Source organism: Lissotriton helveticus, chromosome 10 (assembly GCF_964261635.1).
Source record: "Lissotriton helveticus chromosome 10, aLisHel1.1, whole genome shotgun sequence".
Taxonomy (NCBI): domain Eukaryota; kingdom Metazoa; phylum Chordata; class Amphibia; order Caudata; family Salamandridae; genus Lissotriton; species Lissotriton helveticus.
The window spans coordinates 170,941,187-170,966,924 of NC_136071.1; the positions used below are offsets into that span (position 1 = coordinate 170,941,187).

The window sequence follows — 25,738 nt, forward strand, 5'->3', positions numbered from 1 at the left end:
CGGTTAAAAAAAAATAGCTGACTCTGACAATAGCTCCTCCCTGCATACTTAGAATTGTGAAAAAGCACTGGCAATTATCTTTAACGTCATTTCTATACTCTATTAATAATTTAGGTTATCTTTTATTATCAAGTTGTGAGTGCAGCCACATTCTAGTGCGGACACTGAAAAGATGGCAACAAGATGTCAACTTTCGCCAACACACAGTTGATACCATGTATGGCCCATCCATTATTTACTTTCCTAGTCCCTTCTACCTCCAGATCCCATCTTCTGTTCCCTGCTCAACCTCTGCAAATCCCTACAGTTGACGCCTCCCAATAACAAGACCTTGACAAAGGAGACTGTCAGTTACATTCTGCAAATTGGAAAGAGACGAAGGACTAAGACTAATGGCCTCACCATAAAGTACTCCTCATTGGTGAAAAAAAATTGACAAGCAGTGAAAAGCTCTAGGCAGAGCGAAAAGTATTATGTGCACGAAGCCCTGATAATGATATCTTATTGGTGTTGACGCTTAACTAAAGAAACCAACCTTATTTTCCCTGTGTAGTATTCCCCAACTGTAGACATCAGTCCGCGTCTGTGGCCAGCATGTAAAACTGCGCTGTCAAACGTTAGTCCCATGGGCTTGTGCCATGCCTAATATTTTGTGCTATTCAAGTGCATACAATGAATTTAAATAATAATCATTTGCAAAGTCAGCGACTCTCCTGAACATCTGGTATGGCACCACCCCTCTTGAGACATCACTACTGCAGAAAGATACATTATCTATTGTTCATGTCATTTGATGTTGCGCAACACAAAGGGCCGCTTTTTGTGTGCCCTAGATATCGAATGCCTTTGAGTTTTAGGGAAAGTATCATACATCTTTAGGTTTCTCTAGACTATTCTTGTCCAGGGAAAACCAGTGAAATTTGAATTGAAAGTCGAAAACATGCAGTAATCTGATGATGGCACCATATACCCCATTCTGGCACTCAGAATGATGCCGTAATATCCCACCTGGTAAAATCCACAGCAGGCGATGTCAGCATTTAACACGGCGATATTGCTGCATCGCACAATGGAGCACTGAAAATGAGAACCCTGGTAGAAACTTCCCTTTCCTCTGTGTCCCTGTAGAATATCTCCTTTGTTTATACATATGGCATCCAAATTGAAAGGAGAACGAACTGTCCTTCATTATCTAGCTAGTAGTTTCAGGGTAAACCCAGTTTGATCATGGAGTGATGAAGAAACTTACTTTTTGAGTGCTTTTTGGCAACAAATTGTGTGCTGTTCTATTAAGGGGTGTGCATCCCGGAGGAGTTCCCCAGGGCAGATGGGCTTGGAGCCCTTACTCCGTAAATTCTTTCAGTGAGCGGTATTCTCCATGGATATGCAGATACTACCGACATCCCAATGAGCTCTAGGGGCCTCATTTATGAGGCCCCTTGCGCCATAGGAACGTCACTTTTTGTGACGTTCCATGGCGCAGAATCCTGCGTGATATTTATCAGGCAGCACTAAGCCACTTTTTTGGGCTTAATTCTGCCTGATAAATATCAGCCCCTTTAACACAGTTTCCTGTGTTAAAGGGGCGTGCAATGGGTGTAGCTCGGGGCGTTCCCAGCTACATCCATGGCCTTTTGACACTGCCCCAGATTTACTAGAAAACGTAAATCTGAGGCAGTGCCAAAAGCTTACGCCTCCCCAGGGGAGGCATAAGGGAGGCGCAACGGGGAGAAATGGCTTAATTTCTCCTCGTTTTTCCTTTTTCTATGTGTGCTGCATTCTGCATCACACATAGAAAGAGGAAAAGCCTCTTGTGATTATTTTTGTACAGGAAGGTTCCCCTTCCTGTACAAAAATAATCATTCCCGCAACGTAGGCACCCTTGCACCATTGTGCAAAGGCGCCTGCGCTGGCGCAGACAGCCCATTGTATGGCGGCGCAGGGGAAAAGGACAGGAATGCGCCGTATCTTATAGATACTGCGCATTCCTGCCTTTTTCTTTTGCCGTAGGGAAGCGCAGCTGCAAGTCCTGCTGCGCTACCCTACGGCAAAACCTCATAAATGAGGCCCTAGGTGTTCATGATTCAGCTTTGTTTGATAACCAGATCTGAAACTGAACAGGAAGGGCCTCCCGGGACACAATGATAGCGTTCATGTCAGAGATGGGGTTGGTGCATTCTGTGCTGTCCTTAGGTCTGGGTGGCAGAATTTGCAGTGCAAAGAAACACACACATAGAAAGGACCTTTAAGCCATCCCTCGTCAGGCACTGATGGGTAAGGGTATTGGGTGGTAAGGGTATTTTTAGGGTTTAGGGGTGGGTAATGGTAATGGTATTAGGTGGTAAAGGTGTCTTTAGGGTGTACGGGTGGGTGCGGGAATTGGGTAGTAAGGGTGTTTTTTAGGGATTGGGGTGGGTAGCGGTATTGGGTGGTGAGGGTGTTTATAGGGTTTAGGGGTGGGTCAGTTTAGTGGTTGATAACGATATCTATATATATATATAGCCATATCTATCGATATATATATATATATATATATATACACATATATATATATATATATATATATATATATATACACACATATATATATATATTCCAAACAATTGCCACTCGTGCTGCTGAACTCCTTACGTAATGGGTGCTTTCCTTTGTGCAAGTGGCATGCACGCTGTAAATGATCCATCAAAAATGTCCTACATCAGAGAACATACACGGAACACTCTTGGGTCGGGAAAACCTTTATATCCCCCAGCATGACTCGTTTCGTCATTCTGACTTTTTCAAATGCTGGCATTTTCAGTGTCTCCAAAGGCTAACATTGGGCTCCTCCCACGCAGTTTCAGCGAGGAAGGACAGCACTTGCAAGCAGTTCCTCCTAATTGGCTATGGCCGCCATCTTTGAGTGTGCACCGCTATTGAAATACCCTTGTGGTATTTTCTTTGAGATGGTTATCCTTTGTTGTAAACTTCCAGGTTGACGAATGGGCTGATGCGATGAAATTGGTAACCCCGAAATGAACATCGCTGTGGCAAGGTGCGATCATTGAAGTGGGCACCCCCTCCTCCCATCACTGAATGGAAGTTTACAACAAAGGATAACCATCTCAAAGAAAATACCACAAGGGTATTTCAATAGAGGTGCACACTCAAAGATGGCGGCCATAGCCAAATATATATATATATATATATATATATATATATATCAACGAGTACTCCACAAAACCTCCGGCAAGCAACGCCGGCGAGAAAGAAGATGGACCACAGGTTCAGGTGCGATGATTTATTCGGCACAAACAGCTACGCGTTTCAGGCTACACGAGCCCTTGTTCACACTGCAAATCAGTATATATTATATATATATAAATGGCTATCGTCCGATCGCCCTCAAATCCTTTTGAAACGAAACGAAGCAGACACCCATGCAGATAATCGTTATTTAGTTTATTTGCCTTCCGTCATTACGCGTTTTGGCTGTACAAGCGGCCTTGGTCACGTATATATAATGTTTAGGCTTTTACTTACCTGATATATACTTACCATTTTCGTTGTAAAAGGATATGCATCGTAATTACATTTTTTGTAACGTCATACATCTTCTTGAGAGTATCCTGACCTATATGACGAAGAGGGGTAATAAGAGGACCTATTTTCAACCTCAATTCCATTAGAGTGTCACAACAGGGACGTGCCCCACCAGCCTGTATATAGTGTTACTACACACCAGTTAGGGTAAGATCTCATCTCTTAGGGTATGCTGCACAAAAGGTGTCTGGATTTTCAAAACAACTGCAATGGGGAAAATGTCTTACTATACACCCTTTAAAGCCTATAGGTTTTTACCAGGTATATTCTCAGATGATATGTCATTGAAGTGGCAGAGGAAAGGGGTTAGATCTTTGGGGGACTTGTATATGGATAATGGTAGCTGTAAATCATTCAAGGAAGTAAAGGCTCAGTTTGCTTTTCCTAGAACCTATTTTTTTTAATTTATACAAATTCGTGATTTTTTGGCTCGCCTTAATGTGGCTATGCAAACAAATATAGTGGTAGAAGGGGTTAGAAGACAGGCTAAAATTGGAGTTCTATATCAAATATTGCTTTTGGGAAGACCAGATGACCTTGATAAAGTTAGGTTGAAGTGGGTTACTGCTTTAGGGGACTCTGAAATTGAAGTGGAGGATATGCTTATGTTGGCGAAAGAATCATTAATGTCTGCAAACCTTAAAGTCCAATTTTTTAAGACCTTATTTGATTCATATTATACCCCGGGACGAATGGCAAAATGGGGGGGTGGATACGAGGGCAAATATTTTCGTTGTAAGGAGGATGACGCAGATAGTTTACATATTTTTTTTGGTTGTGTTAAACTCCAAAGTTTCATTGCGGATATTGAAAAGTTTGTGTCATTGGTTATTAAAATGCCTTTAGTAATTACACCGGCCATGATGCTATTGGGAAAAATCCCTACAAATAGGGCGTTGGATGTACTATATCAACATTGTTATTTTTTTGTTTTTTTCTATGACGGTAGCCCGGTTGTGTATAGCAACTGAGTGGCTACAGGAAAATCCACCTGCTTTTCAACAATGGCGAGCCAAAATGTATAGTTTATATAAACTGGAATGGGGGCTTTTTTCAGTTAAGGGCTCTAGGAGGAGACAACTGGGGCTCTGAAAATTTGGGGTGCTTTCCGTAATTATTATGAGGATTGATATTTATGGATATGAATGAATTATGTAGAAAATGATTGAAAGGCTGTATTTTTCCGTATTTGTTTTTTTTTATTTGCCCTTTCATGCTTACGTACTGTTATTGTTATTCATTATGATGACCTGTGCTGATTTATTTATTTATCTTGCTGCATTTTTTTTATGTCTATGAACTGTAATGGATTTCTTTTTTGTGTATGTGTTCTCGCTGTGAAAATATAAATAAAATATATATTTTTTTAAAAAGGTGTCTGATTTCATAAATATTACGTTTACAGTGATGTGTGATTTTGGAATTGCAACACACTTTATCACATTTGAATACCCTACATGTCTACTCGAGTTTTGTTTGTTCGTGAAAATCAAAGGGGCTTTTGATAGAGGTTCTGTTGCATTGATATGCCTGCACTATTGTGAAATAGCATGCTGTGTGCATTGTTTTGTCTTTGGGTAACCGTTTTCGGACTCTACAACTGAGAGTGGGTGACATTAATGATTTCTTCTTTGTTTCTTGCACCGTTTCGCAACCTGAGGAAAACTGACACAAATATATGCTTTTCCAGCCGGGGGACAGGCACGTAGGCCTGCCTCAATTATTATTGCATATTGTATGTGTTTGTTATGCTATGCCGGCTCTGGTGGCTTAGTGGGCTAATTCGTCCACTGTAGGAACCTGTGATTGACCTCAGGGAAACAGGTTCAAATCTCGGCAGTTTCACTCAGCCTTCCATCCTTCTAAGGTTGATAAAATGAATACCATTGAGTTGGGTAACAATTAACATCTAATATACAGCACCAAGATACCCTTCTGGGTAAAAGTGCGCTTTACAAATACATGTTATGTTACAACATAGAACTGCTGACTGATCTGACAGAATAGAACGTCAGCAGCAATTCTGCTTAGGGAAACGGAGAACATTAAGTAGGAGTGGTCCTGATAGAAGCCTAGGTACTTTTTAAAGACTGTTTGGAAGAGCTGAAACATGTTGACACGTTGATGGGGTGCAGAGGTAGTAGCCCCCTGCCCTCTAAGAGCACTCGACAAATAGTTTTTAACCACACCAGTGGCACTTAAAATAAAGAGAAACCGGGGGGTACATTAGGTATTTTTAATCTTTCAGATCCCCTTTAGAACTAGGCATAATATTCAAAGTGCTTCCTGGGATATGGCTGGGCCCATCCTGGTTTTTATGGATCAGGGTGTGATCCATTGATGAAGCAGGACACCAGTAGGGTGTGTAAGGGTCCATAAAACAACCATAAATGCTTCTCTCAAGGGCAGGATGACAAAGCTATATTGAAAGCGGGAGGAAGGGGTAGTAGGATACCTTTTTGTAAAGTAAATTCTAGATAGGGAGACAGTATCCTGCTGTTCCCATTAAAAGTTTCTGTCTCCCCTTTTTCACACGTAAGTGTGGATCTTAGGTAAGCGTATATTATGTCTCCATCTTGTGTAACCACCCTTTGAGACATAAATGCCCTGCTGTGAGCAATGCCATACCAAAGCGTATGGCCAGTTTACTGACCTGAATTGCCTGTGTCTGTTAAGTGATAAATGATAGATAACCTAAAATGATCACTCAGAATAAAAAGTCTTTCAGAAAAGCTACTTCTTACGAAACAGGAATGTGTGTGTTTATCAAATCTACTCACCAAACCATCAATGAGTCCCATGCCGAGTCCGATAGGCCCCTTTTCCAACTCCACCACAAAAACATAACAGAAGTCCTCCGTGTCTGAGCTAAGGCTGGAAGAAGCCGGGGTAGGGTAATCGTAGGGTATTGGTGAGTTCCCTGAAAGCAGGTGTTCAAAGAAAGAAGTATTACAAACTTATACTTTGAAAATTTCCTCTGGCCTCCAGGGCTCATGATTGTACCCACATATGCTAAATATATAATGCTAAAATGTCTCCTGTGGTTAAAAAGTTTTACTCCATGGTCCAGAGAGTGACTGCCTCCATTTAGATTACAGCAAATCAACCACTAACAGTCCCCACCCATACAGCACCCTCAGTATATTATCCTGATGACCTTCTAAAACTGTGTTCCCTGATTTTGAAGCATAAAGAAACTATAAAGTAATTTAAAAAAGACAAAGTGGTCATTCAGATGTTTCTTTACAAATACCACCACACCATCCATCGGGCTAATATCAGCAACAATGACACACAACAAAATGCACAATACGAGAAATCAAGATTCCTCCTCTGATTGACAGCAGAGGGTTGAGTGGGGTGACTGGAGACATGAATAGGAACAGGGCTTCAGTCCCACTTTAATAAATATGAGAAGTTAATCAAACCTCACAGTAACCCGTGCCCTAGTAGGAAAGAGTTGCATGTTTGCGTTAACCTCTCTGCTTCTATCGTTGTACATGCCTTCAACATAAAGTGAGTCAATAAATGTTCAGTGAGAATGAATTGTCATACCTTCTGTGGCCCTGATCTCAGTGTTGGTTTCTGTGGTTTTCATTTTGGTGCCGTTAAGGGTCTCTCTTCTAAAATCCGGCCCAGCTTTTCCGCCGTCATTGTTCTGTGCAGAGTCGTTGCACTCTAGGTCCATGTTTGACGGCGTATTGGGAGGGGTCAGCAAGCAGGAAGGATCCAGCGGTTGCATGCTTGTTTTAGGGAAGTTGTTCTTGCCCAATGAGTTCTGCAGCTGCAGCTGCCTTAGTTTTTCCTTGAGCCGCTCCTCTGTCGAATAATACTCCCGGGGAGGTCCATTTGCACTGGATGCGAGGGAAGCTGTACCATCAGCCTCTGACTCTCCGCGGGTTCCCGGCTGCCTACAGTCTGACTGGAGGGATGGACTTTGACGAGGCAGAGGGGAGATCCGCTTTTCGGAGGTCACTTCTAGGATGACTTGAGAGGTGGGAGTTTCATTCTGTAACATCAAAGGAAACACAGCAAGGAAATTGATGGTTATAATGTAGTGAACAGGGATTTAACAAATCTAGTGATGCAATGGGATGCTAAGTGTAATTTTCAAGAGCCTTAGAGCACTTTAGATGAAAATGTGGGCCACATTGTCAACCATTGATTTCAGAAAGCGATGGAAGCCTAGGCAAGTGATCTGCACCAGGAATTGTTTTTAACAATATCTACACATCAACTTAGCACCAAGCAAAGTAATTGATTTCTGAAAGCTCCAAAACCCTGACAAACCCTCAAAAGGTAAGTATAGAGCAATCACGTGAGCTAATCTTAAGGATAAACATTTGCTTGACTGCTTTGGAAGTGATACGTTTTGCTTTGTACTGTAGGTCTGTGTTTTACTCGAGCCCTCGTGTTTCCCCCAACTCTCACTATTATCTTACAGCCACATATGTAACATTTTTCTATCACGAGATGTCATTGAAATACAATAGACAGACATGAATCTTAATGCTAAGAGCTGAAGACAAGAAGTATCTATTGTGAATGACAGTGTCATTGTGTATCAAGAACCAACATAAGATTGTAAGAATAATGTGCCAATCTCTTTTACCAAATTGATAGGGATCTGATCATCACCAGAGAAGCAGTGCACACATTCTGGGCATATTGGGTGTGCTTTGTATTGAGATGAAAGTATGATGGAGTGACACTCAAGAGAGAGAGAAGCTAGTACTTAATTCTTGCCAGGCAGGCCAGAGGGCCTAGCAGTATGCACAGGCCTCTGTTAAAGTGTCTTCCTGCCCTGTACCGCCAAACCCCTCCAAGGTTCTTAGAGGTCTTAAATTTGACGACATATTACATCAAAACATTATTTTGTTTTTTTTTGTTTGCATTACGAGTTATGTTTTTCTTATTTGCAGTTACACATATTGTACAATTTTCAAACACACTGTTAAAAATATAGTGATATCTGCTGGAGAGACTTTGCCTTCACCTGTTCATTATGTTGCAGACAAACTGTAATACAGGAAGATGCATTGTGTGCAATTAAAGAAAGGAGCAATTCTGCAACTATTAACGTAATTAATGTGCATGGATGTTAAAGCCTGTTACTTGTAGCCAATGTGTATGCATATTCATTACCATAATCGAAATCTATCAAATCCACTTCAGAGGGGGGTGGGGATGGTGGAGCAGAGGTGCATTAAGATTTCAACCACCATGATGCCAGTACATTGCGAAGCTTCAATGTGCCATTAAGAGAAGGTGCCGCGACCACGCGACGAGCACTAGCAGGCACCTTGGACTACCGCTACCCGTTAACACTGATAATAGGATTGGTGAACTCTCCATGCCCTCTGTAGTAAAATGCTCAGACTTTCTGTGATGGGATTACCCGAGTGTTAATCCCCTCGCATCTGCTTCCATGTCCGGCTCATCCCTCGAGGGTCTCTGAGTCATCAGCATCCCTTGTTTCTCAGGTGGTGTGTTTGTTTTGAGGGATTAGCCATCAGTAAGCGGAGGCATGTTAAACCTCCTCAGCAGGCGGTGTATCCTTGTTACAAGGGCAGTGTGTGTGGTGGGCTATCAGCACCTCCATGCAAGGCTTGATTGACGAATGGTACTCTGAAGAAATACATTTTTGAGAAGGAAATCATCAATTTTTTTGTTAGAGGGGATAGAGTTTAAGGAACTTTCGAAAAGGGAAAAAGCCTCTGCTACTCCCACAACTACTAAATCTTCCTTTCAGTTTTTGCGGTCTATGGGACTCATTACTAGCTTGGTGGATTTCAGCCCAGGCGGGTCCCCTCCACTCCCCTACAGATACTGTGGCCATGGGGTAACTCGTGTAGGGGTAGGTTTGCAGAAGGACCTGCAATCATATGATTTTTGGGGAAATCGTTGAGTTATCTTGACTTTAGCTAAGTATCCATATAAAATACCCCTGATCCATAGGATCATTGCAAACCTCATAATCCATCTCAATTGGGATAATAACTCCTGTTAATGACTAGATGAGGAAATCCCCAGCACTTGTCGTGAGTGACTATGACTTTCAGTATCTCTATTTGCCCTTCGGAGCATTTTATTTGTTCATTTGTTGCAAATCTTCAAAGTGCTCCTCCAACCTTATTTGGGCAGGAGAATGTTTTTTTTTTACCGTCAAACATGTGAAGTTTATAAAATAATGTTCAGTTACAATCACCTTTTCAGTTACTTTGACTCTCAGAATCCAGGACAGCTTAAAACAGTTGCGCATAAAGACGCAAAGCACTTCGAATTTAGGCGTGTGAGATTGGACTTTGTTATGATCTACGGTTGCCTTTCCCCTTGCCTATGTATCTCTTCTCTACTGCTCAGCCAGAGTAAGTGTTGGTGTGCTTGGAGATGTCTGGAATGTTGGATGATTGATGATGTCGTGGAATGATGGGTGGCTGGTGAGGTTGTGAGTGTCAGTTGGAATGTGCAGACTGAGCAGGACAGAGGCTGCTCCTGGTGGGGCATCACATGGACTTAACATCTTCCTGTAACTTTCTGATGCTGTTAACTCATGAATAAATCTACAATATATATCTACACATCACCTTGCTACAGAAGATCTAATGCAGACTGGTTATGGACTGACAAGAAGACCTTAGGGAAGCAATCAAGGTGCAAGGAATTGTGCTGTAGTAGACAGAATCCACACTTAGCCGCAAAAACATAAATGTTGCCAAGAACAATATGAGAAGGAGAAGGTCCATTGAAAAGTAAATGATTATACATCAATGGCTACAAATAAGACCTGAACACGAATTTGAATGGTGATTAATTAAACAACAAATCCCTTGAAAAAGCAAACAAACAGGATTTATATACGTAACAGCCGAGTCAGCGAGTAGGAAGGTGCCAAAGTAAATGCCAAATTGAGGTTACTGCACAAAACAAATAAAGACTCATATCGCAATGAGGAAACAGTGACTTGGGAAAGGAAACACAAACGAATCACCGACAAGAAATTAAAACAAATGTAGCCACCAAGATTTCACTGCATGAGAATACACACGCCGGTGTACTCGCTATATCAAATAATAAAACAAGTAAGGGATTATCAGTAAAATACCATAAAAGAGATTTGGTAACAAGGAAATAGCCCTGAGATCCTTTTTTCTAAAAGGACCGTGGGCAGGAAGAAAACACTTGAGGCTCGACGACGCGACAGGCTTGTCGCGATGTCGACTCTCCGGTATTTTTATTGTGGAGCATAAAAAGGTCCACAGTGTGCAGGCAATAATAAAGTATTGCAAAGATAAAAAGAACAGGCACTGGCAGAAATTCAAAGAAAAGAAAACTTAGTGGAAAGCGCACAATGTTCGGAAAATGGTAACAACCCTGTCTAGATAAAGTGAAAGACAACAGGAGCATGGTATGGTGCAGATATCGCACAGGACAGGTTTACCATGTCACAAGCCTGGCACATTGAAAGTGAAGCTTAACCGCTTCCGCGCTACCGCGAATTCCCGCTGTGCGCTGGAATTTCAAAAATGGCTTGTTTATGACAAAGCCAGCTCGTCATCTGCGTAGCGCAGGTAACGCCCATGACGAGCTGGCTTTGTCATTAGCGCGGAAGGGGTTAAAGACAGGGGGGCTCATTTATGAGCCCTTGCGTCACTTTTGCACCACTTGTGCATCACTTTTTGTGACGCACTAGCAGTGTAAAAAATGCGACTTGTTGCGCCACATTTACAAAGTGACGCATCTAGATAGATGCGTCACTTTGTAAACCCCTGCGCTACATAATACCTGCGCCAGGTATAATGTATGCAGGGGGGTGTTCCCACGCAAGAAAGGGTCATAGAAGTGACTCCGTGAAATCTACCAGATTTCACTGCGCCACTTCTAGGACTCAAATGCGTCAAAATCTTACGCCTGCCTCACAGCAGGTGTAAGACTGACGCAAGCCCTTTAACATGGGGCTGGCCCCATGTGAAAGGACACATTGCTGGGGTTGCGTCACTTTTGTGACACACTTCAGCAAAGCGTCACTTTTGCGCCATACAGATAAGTCAGAAATACTGACGTATCTGTAACTCCTTGCGACATGATGCATCATACAATAAATATGACGCATCAGGTATGTCGCAAGAAGGGCGCCCTGAAAAGTGACGCATCGCTGCTTTCATGCAGCGATGCGTCATTTCTCATAATTGAGGCCCAGGATATTGTGATAACTGCACCACAGATGCAAGTGGCAGGTATAAGGACAGCAGACATGGAAAGGGGACCACACTACATGTGAAAAACGATGGTGCCCGCATGTCAAGTAGAATGATCTACCAGAGAGCGTGACTTCGAATGTGGAGTGGCGTGTATGATGCAATCATACATGACATCAGCCATGACTGTGAACAGATGCACTGGATGAAAGCACATGGCTCAGGCCAATGACAGCTAGCGAGCACCAATGCTCAGGAATCAATTCAACAGTCACATCCTAACACCAAAGCGGAGCGTGAAATCCCTGCTCACCACTATCTATCCACATTATGTGGGTAAGATTTTACCAATAAATAAGTACACATACTATTATTTAGCATCAGTCACCAGCTCCACCAGATAGGAAGGGAATCATGGACTTTGTCACTGCTGATAGCATAGTGATTACTGACCCATGACTCTGAGGCCTAGTAGTGACCAAGGTTGCTTCAATGGATCAAAAACACAATAAGTGGTAACAAAACATTTCAAAGTGAGAGTTTCTCTTTAAAAAAATTTAAAAAAGTAATGTCTCTGAATGCGTTGGTCGCTGGGGTGGCGGGGCAGGATAGATAGGTCACTTTTTTGTTTTCCGGTAAACTTTCCCAAAAAGGGAAAATATATTGGAAAGTCTGAGGTACTTAGACCGATGGGCTAATGTCACTCGCCCTGTTGGTCAAAGAATCCTCTGACTTAGTTAGCAGAAACATGGTAGTATACCTGACTTTAGGAACAGCAAATTAGGCAGAATAGGTACTTTGCAATGTAGTTTCTCCACACACTAGAACTCAAATAGGTGCTATAGAAAGAACGAAATAAGAAACCAAGGATCTTATATAGAGTTTTTTGCACAGGTTGCTCCTCCACCAATGGTGTAGAGTTCCCAGTCCACCAAATTCTAAATAAGGGTATTGTTATTTGGTTAGTGCCTTATAGCATAGTCGAGTTCAAGTGTGTGGAAAAACTATGCTCGAGTGTAGGCAAAAGCAAGAAACTTTACGAAGTGGTGATGTTCAATAATCAGGCACAACACAAACTTTAGGCTCAATTAATAAAAAATGTGCACGCCCTTTATACCACCTCCCACAAGAACTGTGGCTAAACTGGCCGAAAAAGATACATTGTTTGAGTATGAAAGCTTGAAAAGCATTACAGCTCCTCTCTTAGTGCTTCGCAGTGTTAAATTTTGGAGTCTGCCTTGACAGGTAATTTTTCACTAAGGGAATGCTTGTTCTTTGGCACTAGATAAGAAAATCACCAAAACATCACCCTGCCTTGGACACCATGGCTGATCTTATACTGCAGATAAATAGCCTGGTCACCATGGTCATCTGTACGGATATCCTCATTGGTTCCTTGAATGAAGAGTTTAACCAAGTCATGGCACTCGTACATTAAGTTGCAAACCCGCTGTCTCCCAGTTTTCTAAAAAGCAGATCCAGTCAAACAGCTTCCAATGTGTGCTATGCAACGTGGGACCCGGTCATCTCCATCAATTTATTTTATGTATTTATTTTGAAGGTTTTATAGAGCGCGAACAAGATCCTTGCGGATATCGGAGCACTTTACAGTGATCCAAGCTGATTATACATAATGAATAGCATGACACATTCTACATGCAGTCTACAGATGTCTGCTCTTGATACATTGCAAAACAAAATCATTTAAAGTAAATGAGACTTCAAAAAATATTTAGGCACTTCAAAGTCTTACAACCAGTCACACTTTTCAACATTAACTTTAGTTCACAATAAAACTGTGGATTGTCTTAATTAGGTCCATAAACGTTGACTATACGCAAGTCTTCTCCCTTACCAAAATGTACAAGAGAACTCACCCAAGCTTTGATTCACAGTGGCTTATCGAACTCCAACTGAATGGCTTTTCTTATAAACTTGCATGGAAGTGTAAACCGCTTGGTTTCATGATCAATAATAACCTCTCCAAGAAAGCACACTTTGCACCAAGTCAGACAGAGTTGTGCTTTTTGAAACCCATTTCTGTAGCTCAATTCAACCATTCTACTCATAGGGGCACCTTAAACCTTGTATGCTCCGAAAGACTCTGCTACACTCAGCAGCTAGACTTCCTGTGCTTCAAAATAGGATTACAAGACCCCTGTTCTCAGAGAACGTTTTCGGCTACTCCTGGAGGCAGGAATTAAGTTCAGGCTTGCAGGTCTCACCTGCCAAGCCCTGAAACACCAACATGAGACCACCCCCGTCCCTTCCTGAAGAATTCTGGAGAATCCAGAAATAGCAGCTGCAAAAGACTCCTTCGGTCTGAATCCCAAAAATATAAATCCCATTTTGCTGCGACTAATTCACTTTCAGATGATGCTCCTTCCTGTTGGAACTTTCTTCCAAAGGACCTCAAATATCCGGAAAACAGTCCTCTGGAAAAAACGAAGACTTTATTATTCAGATCCCATGTCACCCCCCCTAATTCTCCCTTTCTGCCTTTCGCATTCCATTGTTAACTGTATGGCACACTTACATTTGGAGCCAAGAAAACAAAATTAAATAAACTATCAAAGCACTTTGAGATGTTAGGCATATCCAATCACTGCCCTAACATGTTGTTCCCAGAAGCTGGACCGGATTCAGGTCCTCCCTAGAAAAGACCCATTGTGTTGGACTTAGTGTCATTCACCATTAAACAGACTCATATCGCCAAATACAATAATTAAAGGGGTAAAGTATGACCTCTCCATTTGGAGAGCCCCACCATGGACTGTGGAATAACATGATAATGCTGCATATAACCTTGTTCAGAACTGCAAAATCCGAAATGTGGAATATTTTACCCACACATTCCACAAGGTTTCTTTCACCTGCCGAATACAGTGGCAGGAAAACGAGGGGTATTATTTTTATTATTATTGGAGCAATGGCCAGTCCTCCTTTTCCTTACTGGTGCCTTGCCGATCTGATCACAAGCAAAAACGCAAACACGGGCACATAATTTGCCTTTTCTTGCCACATAATGTAGCCAACTGTACTGCATAATTTGGCCCTCCCCTCCAGCATAATTCCAGCGGACCTGCTAATAATACACAAACATAGGTTAACAAATCTGTCTTGACTTTTTGCATATAAAAACATTTCTGGATGAATAGGCCTCTTTGTGCAATGTCTGCTGAGCCCAACTTACTGAGAAGAAGCAGACTTCATAACTTAGACTGCATAAAAAATCGTGGAATGAGCAAATATTACAACATTCAGCACAGTCCAGAGAAATGATAGACAACAGGCCTTGCAATGCTAATGTTTATAATAACGTCATATTTCTCGATGCTCCAGTCATTCACTTATGTGCTTGCAGATGTGCTGGAAAGGCTGAAAACTCCAGAGAAGTCTTCGGGAACAGCCGTCCTGCAGCCTCGCAGCACAAAATGGAGTTAATCAACTTGTTTACAACTTGCACTGGAAGGCATTAGCGCTTGGCGGCTCCGACATCAGAGCTGTGAAAACACGAAGTTTGATTTTCGCTGGTATCTGAGAAGTGAAAAACTGGTGGAGTGACAGACGCTGATCTGCCACCTCCCCCAGTGCCACAGCCAGGTTGCTGTGGGCCCTAGTGCACCCAAAGCAACTGGGGCCCCTCACTAAGGTGACATCTTAATCTGTCAGATTCCCTGACACTCCTCAACCTCCTTCAACAGAGTTTGCATCTGCCAGGTAAACAACCTTGACCCTGCATCCATCACCCCACATGTTGTTACAGCGCGGATGTTACAGCGCGGTTGTTACAACGCATACCATTACCCTGCAAGTCGTAACAACGACTTGCGGAAGGGGGGAGAAGGTGTTGGATTTAAAATCCAACACCTTCCCTACTATCCGCACAGACTGGCGTTGGAATAGTAAATTATTCCCTCCGCAAGTCATTGTTACGACTTGCGGGGTAATGGTATGCGTTGTTACAACGCGGTCGTTGTAACGACCACGTTGCAACAACATGTGGGGTAACGGGATGCGGGGTCAAGAGGCATATTCATCTGCCATATCAAAACATATCTGCCATTTTCATATACAGACTAAGGGCCTCTTACTGTATTTTGACGCACTGCAACGCAGTAAGCCTTCCTGCTGCACTGCATGCGTCAAAATGACAAGGCAGGAATGCGCTATATCTACAAATTAAAACGCAAACATGTCCTTTTCCCCTGCACCGGTGCACAAAACAGCAGCACATGCGCCATGCTCCCAAGTAATGCTTTGAACTGGTCTGCCATCTATCAAAAATGATAAGAGTATGCACAATACCATTTCAAGGTGGTGCCATGGTTGTGAAGCTTACAGCAGTGATGCTGGGGTCTGCATAAGAAAGCTGTGGTCCAGTAGCAATGGCAGCAGAGCTGCTTGTACTCTCATTACTCAATTTGCACTAGTCTGCAGTTAGAGGTGAGCTGCGGGCGATGAACTAAAGGAAATATTTCCTGAGGTCGTTCTTCTCTGGATGCAGAGTAACACAGACAAATCAGGCAAAATACTGTTACCCAGACTGCCTGACATCCTAAAGACCAGTGGTTATTTACTAGGCAGAGCCAAACACAGGCAACAAAGCCAATGGCTGAAGAACTCTGATCCTCAGCCCAATTGTTTGTATGCTGTGCTGAAGTGCTGAATCAATATATAAATGGCACTGTGATGGGTGAATGACTGAGTCGTCTTTCTAAAAGCCAATTTTCTCTAAGCAATATTATGAATTGTTAAACATCAGGCTAATGAGACATCGACAACAGTCTTTTGGGCAGACCGAAGAACACACACAGAAATAGATAAAGCACAGGAAACAAGAGCGCAGCAGGTCCTTGGTTCACACACGAGACACACAGCACTGGTCAAGAGCATCACATTCTACCTTGAAAGACATGGAACAAGTGTGGCACTGCATGGCCAGTGGAAGCTTCCTTCATTGACATGGAACAAGTGTGGCACTGCATGGCCACTGCAAGTTTCCTTCATTGACATGGAACAAGTGTGGTTCTGAAGTGCCAGCCAGTGCAAGCTTCATTGAAAGATGTGCAAGTGTGCCTCTGCAGGGTCAGTCAGTGCAAGCTTCCTTCAAAGACATGGAACAAGTGTAGTACTGGAGGGCAAGCTTCCTTCAAAAACATTGAAGTGGCACTGGGAAGCACTCTTTAAAGCTCCCTTCAAAAAACATGGAACAGGTGGTACTGCAGGGCCAGTGCAAGCTTCATTCAAAGACATAGAGCAAGTGTGCTACTGTGGGACCACTACAAGCTTCCTTTAAGTACTTGGAACAAGTATCGCACTGGGAAGCACAATTTAACGCCTCATTTAAATACAACAAATAAGCTGCATGTCAGATTTGGTATAAGTACAAGGAACAGCACTGGGGTGAACAAGTGCACACTTGACCCGCACATGGCAATATTTCCACACACAAAACAGGTACAGCACCAGGAAGGAGTATTTGCTTCCCTCGCACCTATAGAACACATACTGATCTGGCCAGAAATAATGCAAGCTTCCCTTGCATGCACAGAACATGGACAGCATCTGCAGCAGCCTAAGCCTGTGTATAAATACACAGAGAATGTGTAGCATTTGGTAGCAGTGTAAGTTCTCCTCACACACAGCACAAATACAAGATGGGCAGCATCAGTGCAAGCTAAGATATCCTCACGTGCAAAAGGTATCACATTAGCAGCAGCATCCAAGCTTTCTGAAGGCACAGAATACCCAGAATAAAGTGTAAAGGTGGGTGAGTCACTGAAGGCTCGAGCCACATGCCAGCCTCTGATGAGCTCAAGGTCCACCTGAGCGTCAAGCCCTAAATGAGCTGAGCTTTCATGTGGCTTCTGCCTGCTACCCGCACTCTAAACTCTTGCAACTAGAATGAAGGACGAATCATTAAACTTTGATGTGAAACTGAGTGAGAAAGATACACCAATCTAGTGGCTGAATTACAAAGAGTGTAACCAGAACACCTGGGATCAATCTTGGTTTGGCCACTTGATCAAATTGTATGATTCAAGGCAATTATTTTATTGTGCCTTCCATTGTTTTCATTATTGCATATGATAAAACCTTGAAATATGTGAGGATATGTGCTGTACAAAAATCTTGCTGGAGTTTTAACTTAATGGACTGTAATTTTGCTCCTTGTAAAATAAAAATGTAGCCCCCGAGTGGGGCGCACATGACGACGGACTTACCTCTTCACTACTGGTATTGCCATCGGTGTTGGGGGCATAAATGCTTCTAAGTTCATGTTTAAAAACTATCATTTTTTAATAAATCTCTCAATACTGTGACATAATCCGATGTTCTAAGGAGAAATGCTTGTTAAAGAAATGCACTTTTTAAAATTTGAAGATACTTTATCATATTTTTACATATTATTTGCTGCACAATTTCCATCCCAAATGTTCCGATGGCTCAGCTCCTGCCTGGGGTTTGAGAGCCAATATAAGCTCTTGAGTGCCAAGACAGACCCTTGGCTCAGCTATTCCTATTAATTTGTTGGCTCCCCACCTCGACTACAGTACTGTGTATAACAGTTACTTGAGTTACCCATCTCACTATCTTGCGCTGGGAGCAACAGCTTGTTTTCTGAGATTCTGGACGGTTTCCACAGGTCTCAGAAGGATAACTATTCCTACATGTGTTTTTTTTTTTTTAAAGAAGAATTGTGCATTAGTGTCACTAAGAAGATGTTTTAAAGCTACCCGTGCTTTGGTTTTTGTTTTAGCATAAAATGACAAATAAATTCTCAAATAATTCATTTTCCCAGTTCAAGCACTCTGTGCTAAGTAAGCCTATGTTGTTTTGGTAACCACCATCGTCTGCACTCGTCAGTCTGAACGCAGTGATTACTGTGACTGTCTTTTCTTCTGAAACCATGCAGCAGCATGGGCATTTATTTATTTATTTATTATACAGTTTTCTATAGCGCGAACAAGACCCTTGGGTATCAGAGCGCTTCACAGTTACATGAACGAGAATTACATTAGACAGTTTTAGTTAGGAATACTATCATAATGGTTGATAAGGATTACAAGGTCATTAAGAAAAAACAGTGGCTTTAGGTAGGTTAGATAATAGTTATACTAGGAGTATTCAATCTTCCTCTATATGCTTGTTTAAAGTGTCTTTTCCTTTGTCTTCTATGTTCTCCAGTCCATGGAACATCTTAGACGTCTCTGAATTAACCTCTGCTGAGCGGCAGGCAGCCGAGGCTTAATAGCACACTCTACTCAGAGTCTGGCTAGTAGGTGCCATCTCAGGGCTCAAAGGTTTGTAGTACTTGGGCCCCCTCCCACCTCTGGGCCCTGGTGCATTGCACCAGCTGCACCACTAGTAGGTATGCCCCTGATATCCCAGGGTCTCCAGAGACTGAACAGAGGCAGTGTAATGGCGGCTGATGATTCGTCATGTTGCCCACCTTCTCCCACCACTCTTGGGCAGGGCCGGACTAACCGTAGGGTGGGGGCCGGTTTTGGACCCCTGGGGGGCCGTTTTTGTTACCGGGGGACGGTTTTGCAGCATAGCTGTAACAAAAGCGGCAGCGGTGAGACAGGAGTGGTGCTTTCAACAAGCAATCCCCCCCCCGGGCCGGCCGAGATGTTTGCCCGGGCCGGTTTTGGTACCCAGTACGGTTGTACTCTTGGGTCTACCGAATGGGGGAGCGGAATAGGGGTGACACTCTTGCACTCCCAACCACTGCCTCCCCCATGACCCTGAGCTCTATGTAGAATTGTGACTGACAGGGGATGGAAGTGGGCACTGGCAGTAACTCGCTCCGACACGTTGTCAACACAGGTGCCTCTGGTGTGACTGGAAGGGATGGAACAAGGGGCGCTGCAGAAGAACGGCACAATGCCAGGAACTGTATTTGTTTTAATACTGAGGAGGGCTCAAGGAGGCTGTTATGAAGGGTATTGCGGAGTATGGAAGGACAACTATTTGTTTCTGTAATTGGTTGAGGGATGGTACGGCAGAGAGTGGCAGAGTGCCAGTTCTTTTGCGTTCAAATATTTAGAAATGGTAGGTGGTCAGAGGGTGGTGGGTGGATTGCAGGAGGCTACTTCATTACTTTTAAGGTACAGCTAGGGAAGGTAGGACTGCGGGAGGGGAGGCCCTGTTGTACATTATGACCCATTTACCATTGCTCAGCTGATCAACAGGATAAGAAGAGCAGGGAGAATAGGACTCGTAGTCACATAAAATTGCAGAAGGGTCACTGTCAATGATACAGCGTTTTCCACCCAAGCATAACAGGTGACCTCACGGAGAACTCGAGCTTCGTTATCTTTGCCTTTTGGCTGTCACTTGTGACACCTCTGTGGAATCATCCCATGAAACATCTATTTAGCTCCTCCAGAAGAATCAGTAAGTACTATTCAGATATTCGTTGGTTGCTTTCACTGTGTAGTCATAAATGGAACTCAACAGTATAACAAAAAGCCGTGGCACCGCCCAGTAATTTGGAACTTGGATGCTTTCTCATTGGATTTCCAATGGCGTTTCTACGTTGTGGTCTTGTGCGCATTTGACTCTCGATGGAGCTATGGGGGCGGCAGAAGTATTCAGCAAAAGTTGAGGAGCACAGATGGCATTTTTTTCCTATTTATTTATTCCTACTCTGCTCTCACACATGGACTAAAACGTACAGAATAATGTGCTACCTGACCACCAAATTATAAAATCTGAGGGACCCCCACTAATGATAGAGTACAACCTTTTATGTAAAAAACATGCAGACTTTGTTCAACATGTTGTATAATCAACGCGTGCTTTGAACCCATAGTGTGCTGTTCTACACAGTCTTGCAGACCAGCACTTTCTTCATTGTGCCATTGACTTGAGACAGGAATCAAGAACCGTGCCCAGTGTCCTTGGTGCAGCGCAGCTTCTGTTAGTCTGGCACTGTCAGCCAGCCTTTTGGCTTTGTCAATGCTTGTTTTGTCATGGTTTTTGCAAAACGGTATTGCTGGGTAAGCTTCTGGGCCCTCGCCAATCCAAAAAAAAACTAAACCTAAAAGCACTTTGGAGAACTACTTTGTGTGTGAATGAGCTCCTTTTGAAAATGCAGAATGCGGTCACTCACAGTGAAGTTAGCTAATGGCTGAAGAGGCTGCCCCGCTGCCCCATACTGTATGCTGTGGTGGGTAGGGGAAAATAGGATTTCGCAGTAATATATCAAGAAGTGAGGAGGGTTGGATGAAAGTCCAATTAAGTAAATATATTATACGTATAAGTTTAGTAAAGTCAAATGATCTTGACTAATGCCAGACGAAAAAATAGCTTGTGCTGTCCATTAAGGGCGAACTTTGGGCCTGATTAAAAATTCAGTATTGGACCACTGAACTACTCGCACTGAGAGGACTTACGTATGTCAAAGAAATACGTCTATCATACTATCTGAGGAAGGTATGCTGCATTTAAAGAGTCCTGTCATCATAACAGTGTGACTATGTCCCTCCAACCTTTTCCCGCTAATATGATGGAAGCCAGCGCTGGTGAAGAAAAAATAACTGCGGATAATTCCATTTTTTTTTTGCAGAGTTTTATATAGCGCAAACTAGACCATCTCTGTCCAGTATGGTGAAGAGCCCATCCGCACGTCCGTTGTCAAAATCACAGGAGTCATGCAGGGGACTAGAGATGGTCCCAAGAGCCCGCTCTCTTGGTCCCCAAGTGAAGGAGCCGGGGTCGAAGGTCACTGGAAGGCACCTGCCAGCGCCAACACAGGTTGCAGGCTGTTCTTCTAGGTAGCACCGATGCATACAAGGTCTTTGAATGCAGTCACATGTTCTTCTCATCACAGGGTGCAGGGCAACCCATGTTGACTTCGGGGTTGGCTGCTACGATGCTTCACCGGTGGAACTAGTTGGCATCTTTGTAGTCATTTTCAGTAAATTATATGCAACCCACTAAAGGGCTCTAGGACACGAGAGCACGTCAAAGTGCTACAACACCTGTCACATCCAGGATGTTTTGGGAGCGATGGAGTGAGCAGCCAGGGACGAAGTGCAAGATAACAGAAGAAGGAGTTGAGTTGGCCAATCACCAGGTACAGAGCATGGCTTAGATCCCCTGGAACAGTTATTGGCTTATTTACAAGCCCCTTCAGCTGCCGGTACGTGACTTTTCCCATTGTAAAAGTGATGCAACAGCTGCGCAAGGGGCTTGTAAATAAGCCCCTTAGAGTGCCTTGCCCTGCTCCTCTTGTCCCATCCGTTTGTCACTTACTACACAGTTGCAATGTCCTAAAATTGAGGCACATTAGTTAAGACGAGTTACTCATCTGCTTGTTTAACGTTACACAGAATAATATATTGCTTACGTCAACAAGACTCAATGGGGAAGAATGACGTATATGTGCTGTTGCTATGATACACAGGTACAACTCAAAGCAATGCTTGCTACGCAGCACTAGGCGCAAGCACCACTTTTGGAAAACATGTACATTTTAAGAAAAGAATGAGGATGGAAGCGTTTTGGGAAATGCTTAAGAGGTAGGGGACCCCGGCTGACATACAGCCAGTATAGGGGTGAGCGAGAAGGCATACAGTAAAAAGCAAATGAGTCTACCAAAGAGATTCCCCATCCATCGGCCTAGCATCTAACTAGGCGAACATCTGTGTAAGGAATTCTTCAGCATCATATCCAACATAATAACATGCCCAGTAGGTCAAGCATGGAACAAAAAACCGTCTTAAAAAAAGCACCCAGTAGTAGTCTTAAGTTGATAAAGCAAGACCCAAAGGAGCTCCAATTCAAGGGCTGTGTGAGACCTTAAGTGAACTCTACGGAAAGCAAATGTTTACTGTCGGGTTTGCTGGAGAAGTGGAAACGGGTTCAGAAAAGCAAGAAAATCGCCCAAGCCCTAGAGAGCTTCACTCATAAAAAAAACAGATTTAGGCAATATAAGATATTCACTTTCAAAGCTCCCCAAAAGAAGAGGAACGTGGCCATAGCCAGCTGTGATATCATGTTGCTTGTTAAGTAGTTCCAAAATATATTAAGATCCCTCATGCTGCAGTATCAAAAGTATATTGAAAAATCGTAGCACTCTTTTCTTATTTGCCCACATAATGCTGCCTTGCTGAGAAAAGCCCCGATACCACGGCGGAGGCGGAAGAAATCCGTGAGACGACACCCGCAATGATTATGTTGAGTGACTCATATCCACAGGAGACAAAAACATTTTTAACAAAGATTTTTTTTTAGCAGTAGTGTGTAAAATCAAAACCAGAGAGCAGCAGAAAAACACAAATCAACTGTGTTGATGATACAATAGTGAAAATTGACTGTGCCAGAAATGATCCCCTCGCCCAATGTCCTGTGCCCTAAAGCTGTTAAAAAGCCCCTTTTTATATTATTTTTTTTTATTTTTCCTTCATTCTTCTCAATCCTTTTCTTTCATTGCAACGGTTTTTATGATTGATTGTACTGAATTTCATATATTTTCAGCTAAAAGCTTCAAAAATGCAAACTCAATAAAGTGTTTTAACATACCAGCGTGCGATTCCTTTCAGCAAGCTCCTTCATCACTGGGCTTTTAGTTCGATGGCTCCACAGGAAGTGACGTATGTACAACAGGTGCCTGTAGATGTTGTCATCCAGAGAATCCACCTCCAGGTCAACCTTAAATCCTCCACTTGGCAAGATGATAGGGGGGTGGTTGTCAAAGGATTCCAGGATGTCGTCTGGGTAAAAAACCAACAGGTCACTACAGTTCTATAGACAGCGCTATAAGTCGGATAAATCGAACTGTAGAAGTTTTGCACTCAGACTAAGTCTCTGCTATATAAATACCACACATAAATGAAACAGACTTGTGTGAAGCTCGACTTGTTACTGTATGAGGGCAAAACTTCCACAAACAAATCGAGCTTCACACAAGTTAATGTTATTATATTTATGTGTAGTATTTGTATAGCGGAGACCTAGTACTAGGGTAGCGGAGCACTTTACGTATAAACCTCTCTGACATATACCTACCGTACACATACATAAAATATATACCATGCATACTGATCATACACATGCAAACCCAATATATACTTTTTCCTCTGAATGTGCGAATGTTTGCCTTTGTTTAAATTGGGCACACTAGCGACTAGTGTATAATACCTGTTCATAGCAGAAAACCGTGCACCACCTAACATTTTCTACAGATCAATGTGCTAAATAAAGATTAAAAAAAAACACCCTAGTGCAAATCACATTTGCTTGTGTTTGTTATGCCTGATTAACTCTAGAAAGTATGAGAGAAATGTGAACAATCAGTTGACACCCCTTTGTGTGTGTTAATATGCAGTTTCTTCCTCAGTGTGAGGGTACTTAACACCAGCTAAAAGTTTTTATCCAAAATAACACACATTTTGATCCGTTCAATACAGACCCAAGTGTATTAACATATATCAAGAAACATTGGTTCTTGTGGAAACATTGGTTGGGTACATGGATGATTTAAAAAAAAAAAGGCACAATGGCAATATGTTTGGGTCAGGTGGATTTCAGACAAAGAGGTAGCCGAGTACACCGTCCTTATTTTTTTAAAGTTTATATCAATTATTTGAGAAAAACAATTTCTTAGGTACCAAAAGGAAAGTGCATAGTGTCCCCAGTGTAAAAATGTAACAAAAAAAGGAAATGTAGTGACATTTGTGACAATTACAGCGTGGTTTCCATTATTCTTTAACAAACGATCATTAATATTTTCAGCAATTTTTTTCAGCACTGTAAACAATAATTAGTGCTGGTATAATGATTTGTTCTCTTCAGTGTCAACGGCGTTTCGACCCTTTAAAACAATATATGGTCTCTTCAGGACCTAATGATATAGGGACATCTGGAGCAAAAACAATGTGTGCGCACTTGGATTTGCTAGGGACTGTTAACAAACGTCATTTCACGAAAATCTCTTTTAATCTTTTTATGCAGGAATCAATATTTATTTTATGCATTAAGACCTAAAACCTATGAGCCTTCATGTTTATCAAGGCTACAGTCAAAAAATGAGAACGGATATTTCGCGATTACTCTGTTGGAGCAGATGTATGTCGGGAGGGTGCACCTGAGATATACTAGAACAATGACAATCGGTTTCTTGAGCATGTGAGTAATTGATACACGACTAGGATGGTGCCTGTAGAGAAACAAATTGAAAGTGCGGATGCAGAACAGCTGTAAATGATATGTGTGCTCTTCAGGGCAGTTTCATGTAACAAACTGATGATGGTGTCTGAGCTTTCGAATTCCTTTTCTTTTGACGCAGGGCAGCACAACATTATTCCTTGCGGTGCTGCCCTGCGCCAAAACCTTGTAAATGAAGCCCCATGAGCATCCACTAGTGCGGTTGAGCACATCCCGCAAGAAAGAATGTAGGGATGTGCAGCCGGATGGTGAAGCATACCACAAATTGTGGGTGAGGGCAATTCTTTCAAAACAAAGCGCCTCATTTATGAGAAATTACGCATCGCTGCGTGAAAGCAGCGATGTGTCACTTCTCAGTGCGCACTCCTTGCGTCATATTTATAATATGACGCATCATGTCGCAAGGAGTTACAGATACGTCGTATTTCTGACGTATCTGTAGGCGCAAAAGTGACGCATTGCTGGTGTGTCACAAAAGTGACGCAACTCCAGCAATGTGTACTTTCACATGGGCAAGTCCCATGTTGTTAGTGCCTGCGTCAGTCTTACGCCTGCCATGAAGCAGGCGTAAGATTTTGACGCATTAGCGGCCAAGAAATGGCACAGTGAAATCTTATAAATTTCACTGCGTTACTTCCATGACCCTTTCTTGCGTCAAAAGGCCCCCCTTGCATACATTATACCTGGTGCAGGTATAATGTGGTGCAGGGGTTTACAAAGTGACGCATCTACCTAGATGCATCACTTTGTAAATATGGCGCAACAAGGCACATTTTTTA

General features: G+C 42.7%; 1 protein-coding gene across 1 annotated transcript in view; it reads right to left on the minus strand.

Moving 5' to 3' along the window:
- RADIL (Rap associating with DIL domain) overlaps positions 1–25,738 on the minus strand; it is a 444,288-nt gene that overhangs the window by 12,844 nt on the left and 405,706 nt on the right. Inside the window, exons 11-13 of the mRNA XM_078665013.1 lie at positions 23,316–23,506; positions 7,138–7,591; positions 6,363–6,502 (exon numbers count right to left, since the gene is read on the minus strand). Coding sequence (XP_078521139.1) covers positions 6,363–6,502; positions 7,138–7,591; positions 23,316–23,506 — 785 coding nt within the window. The remainder of the gene's footprint in view (positions 1–6,362; positions 6,503–7,137; positions 7,592–23,315; positions 23,507–25,738) is intronic.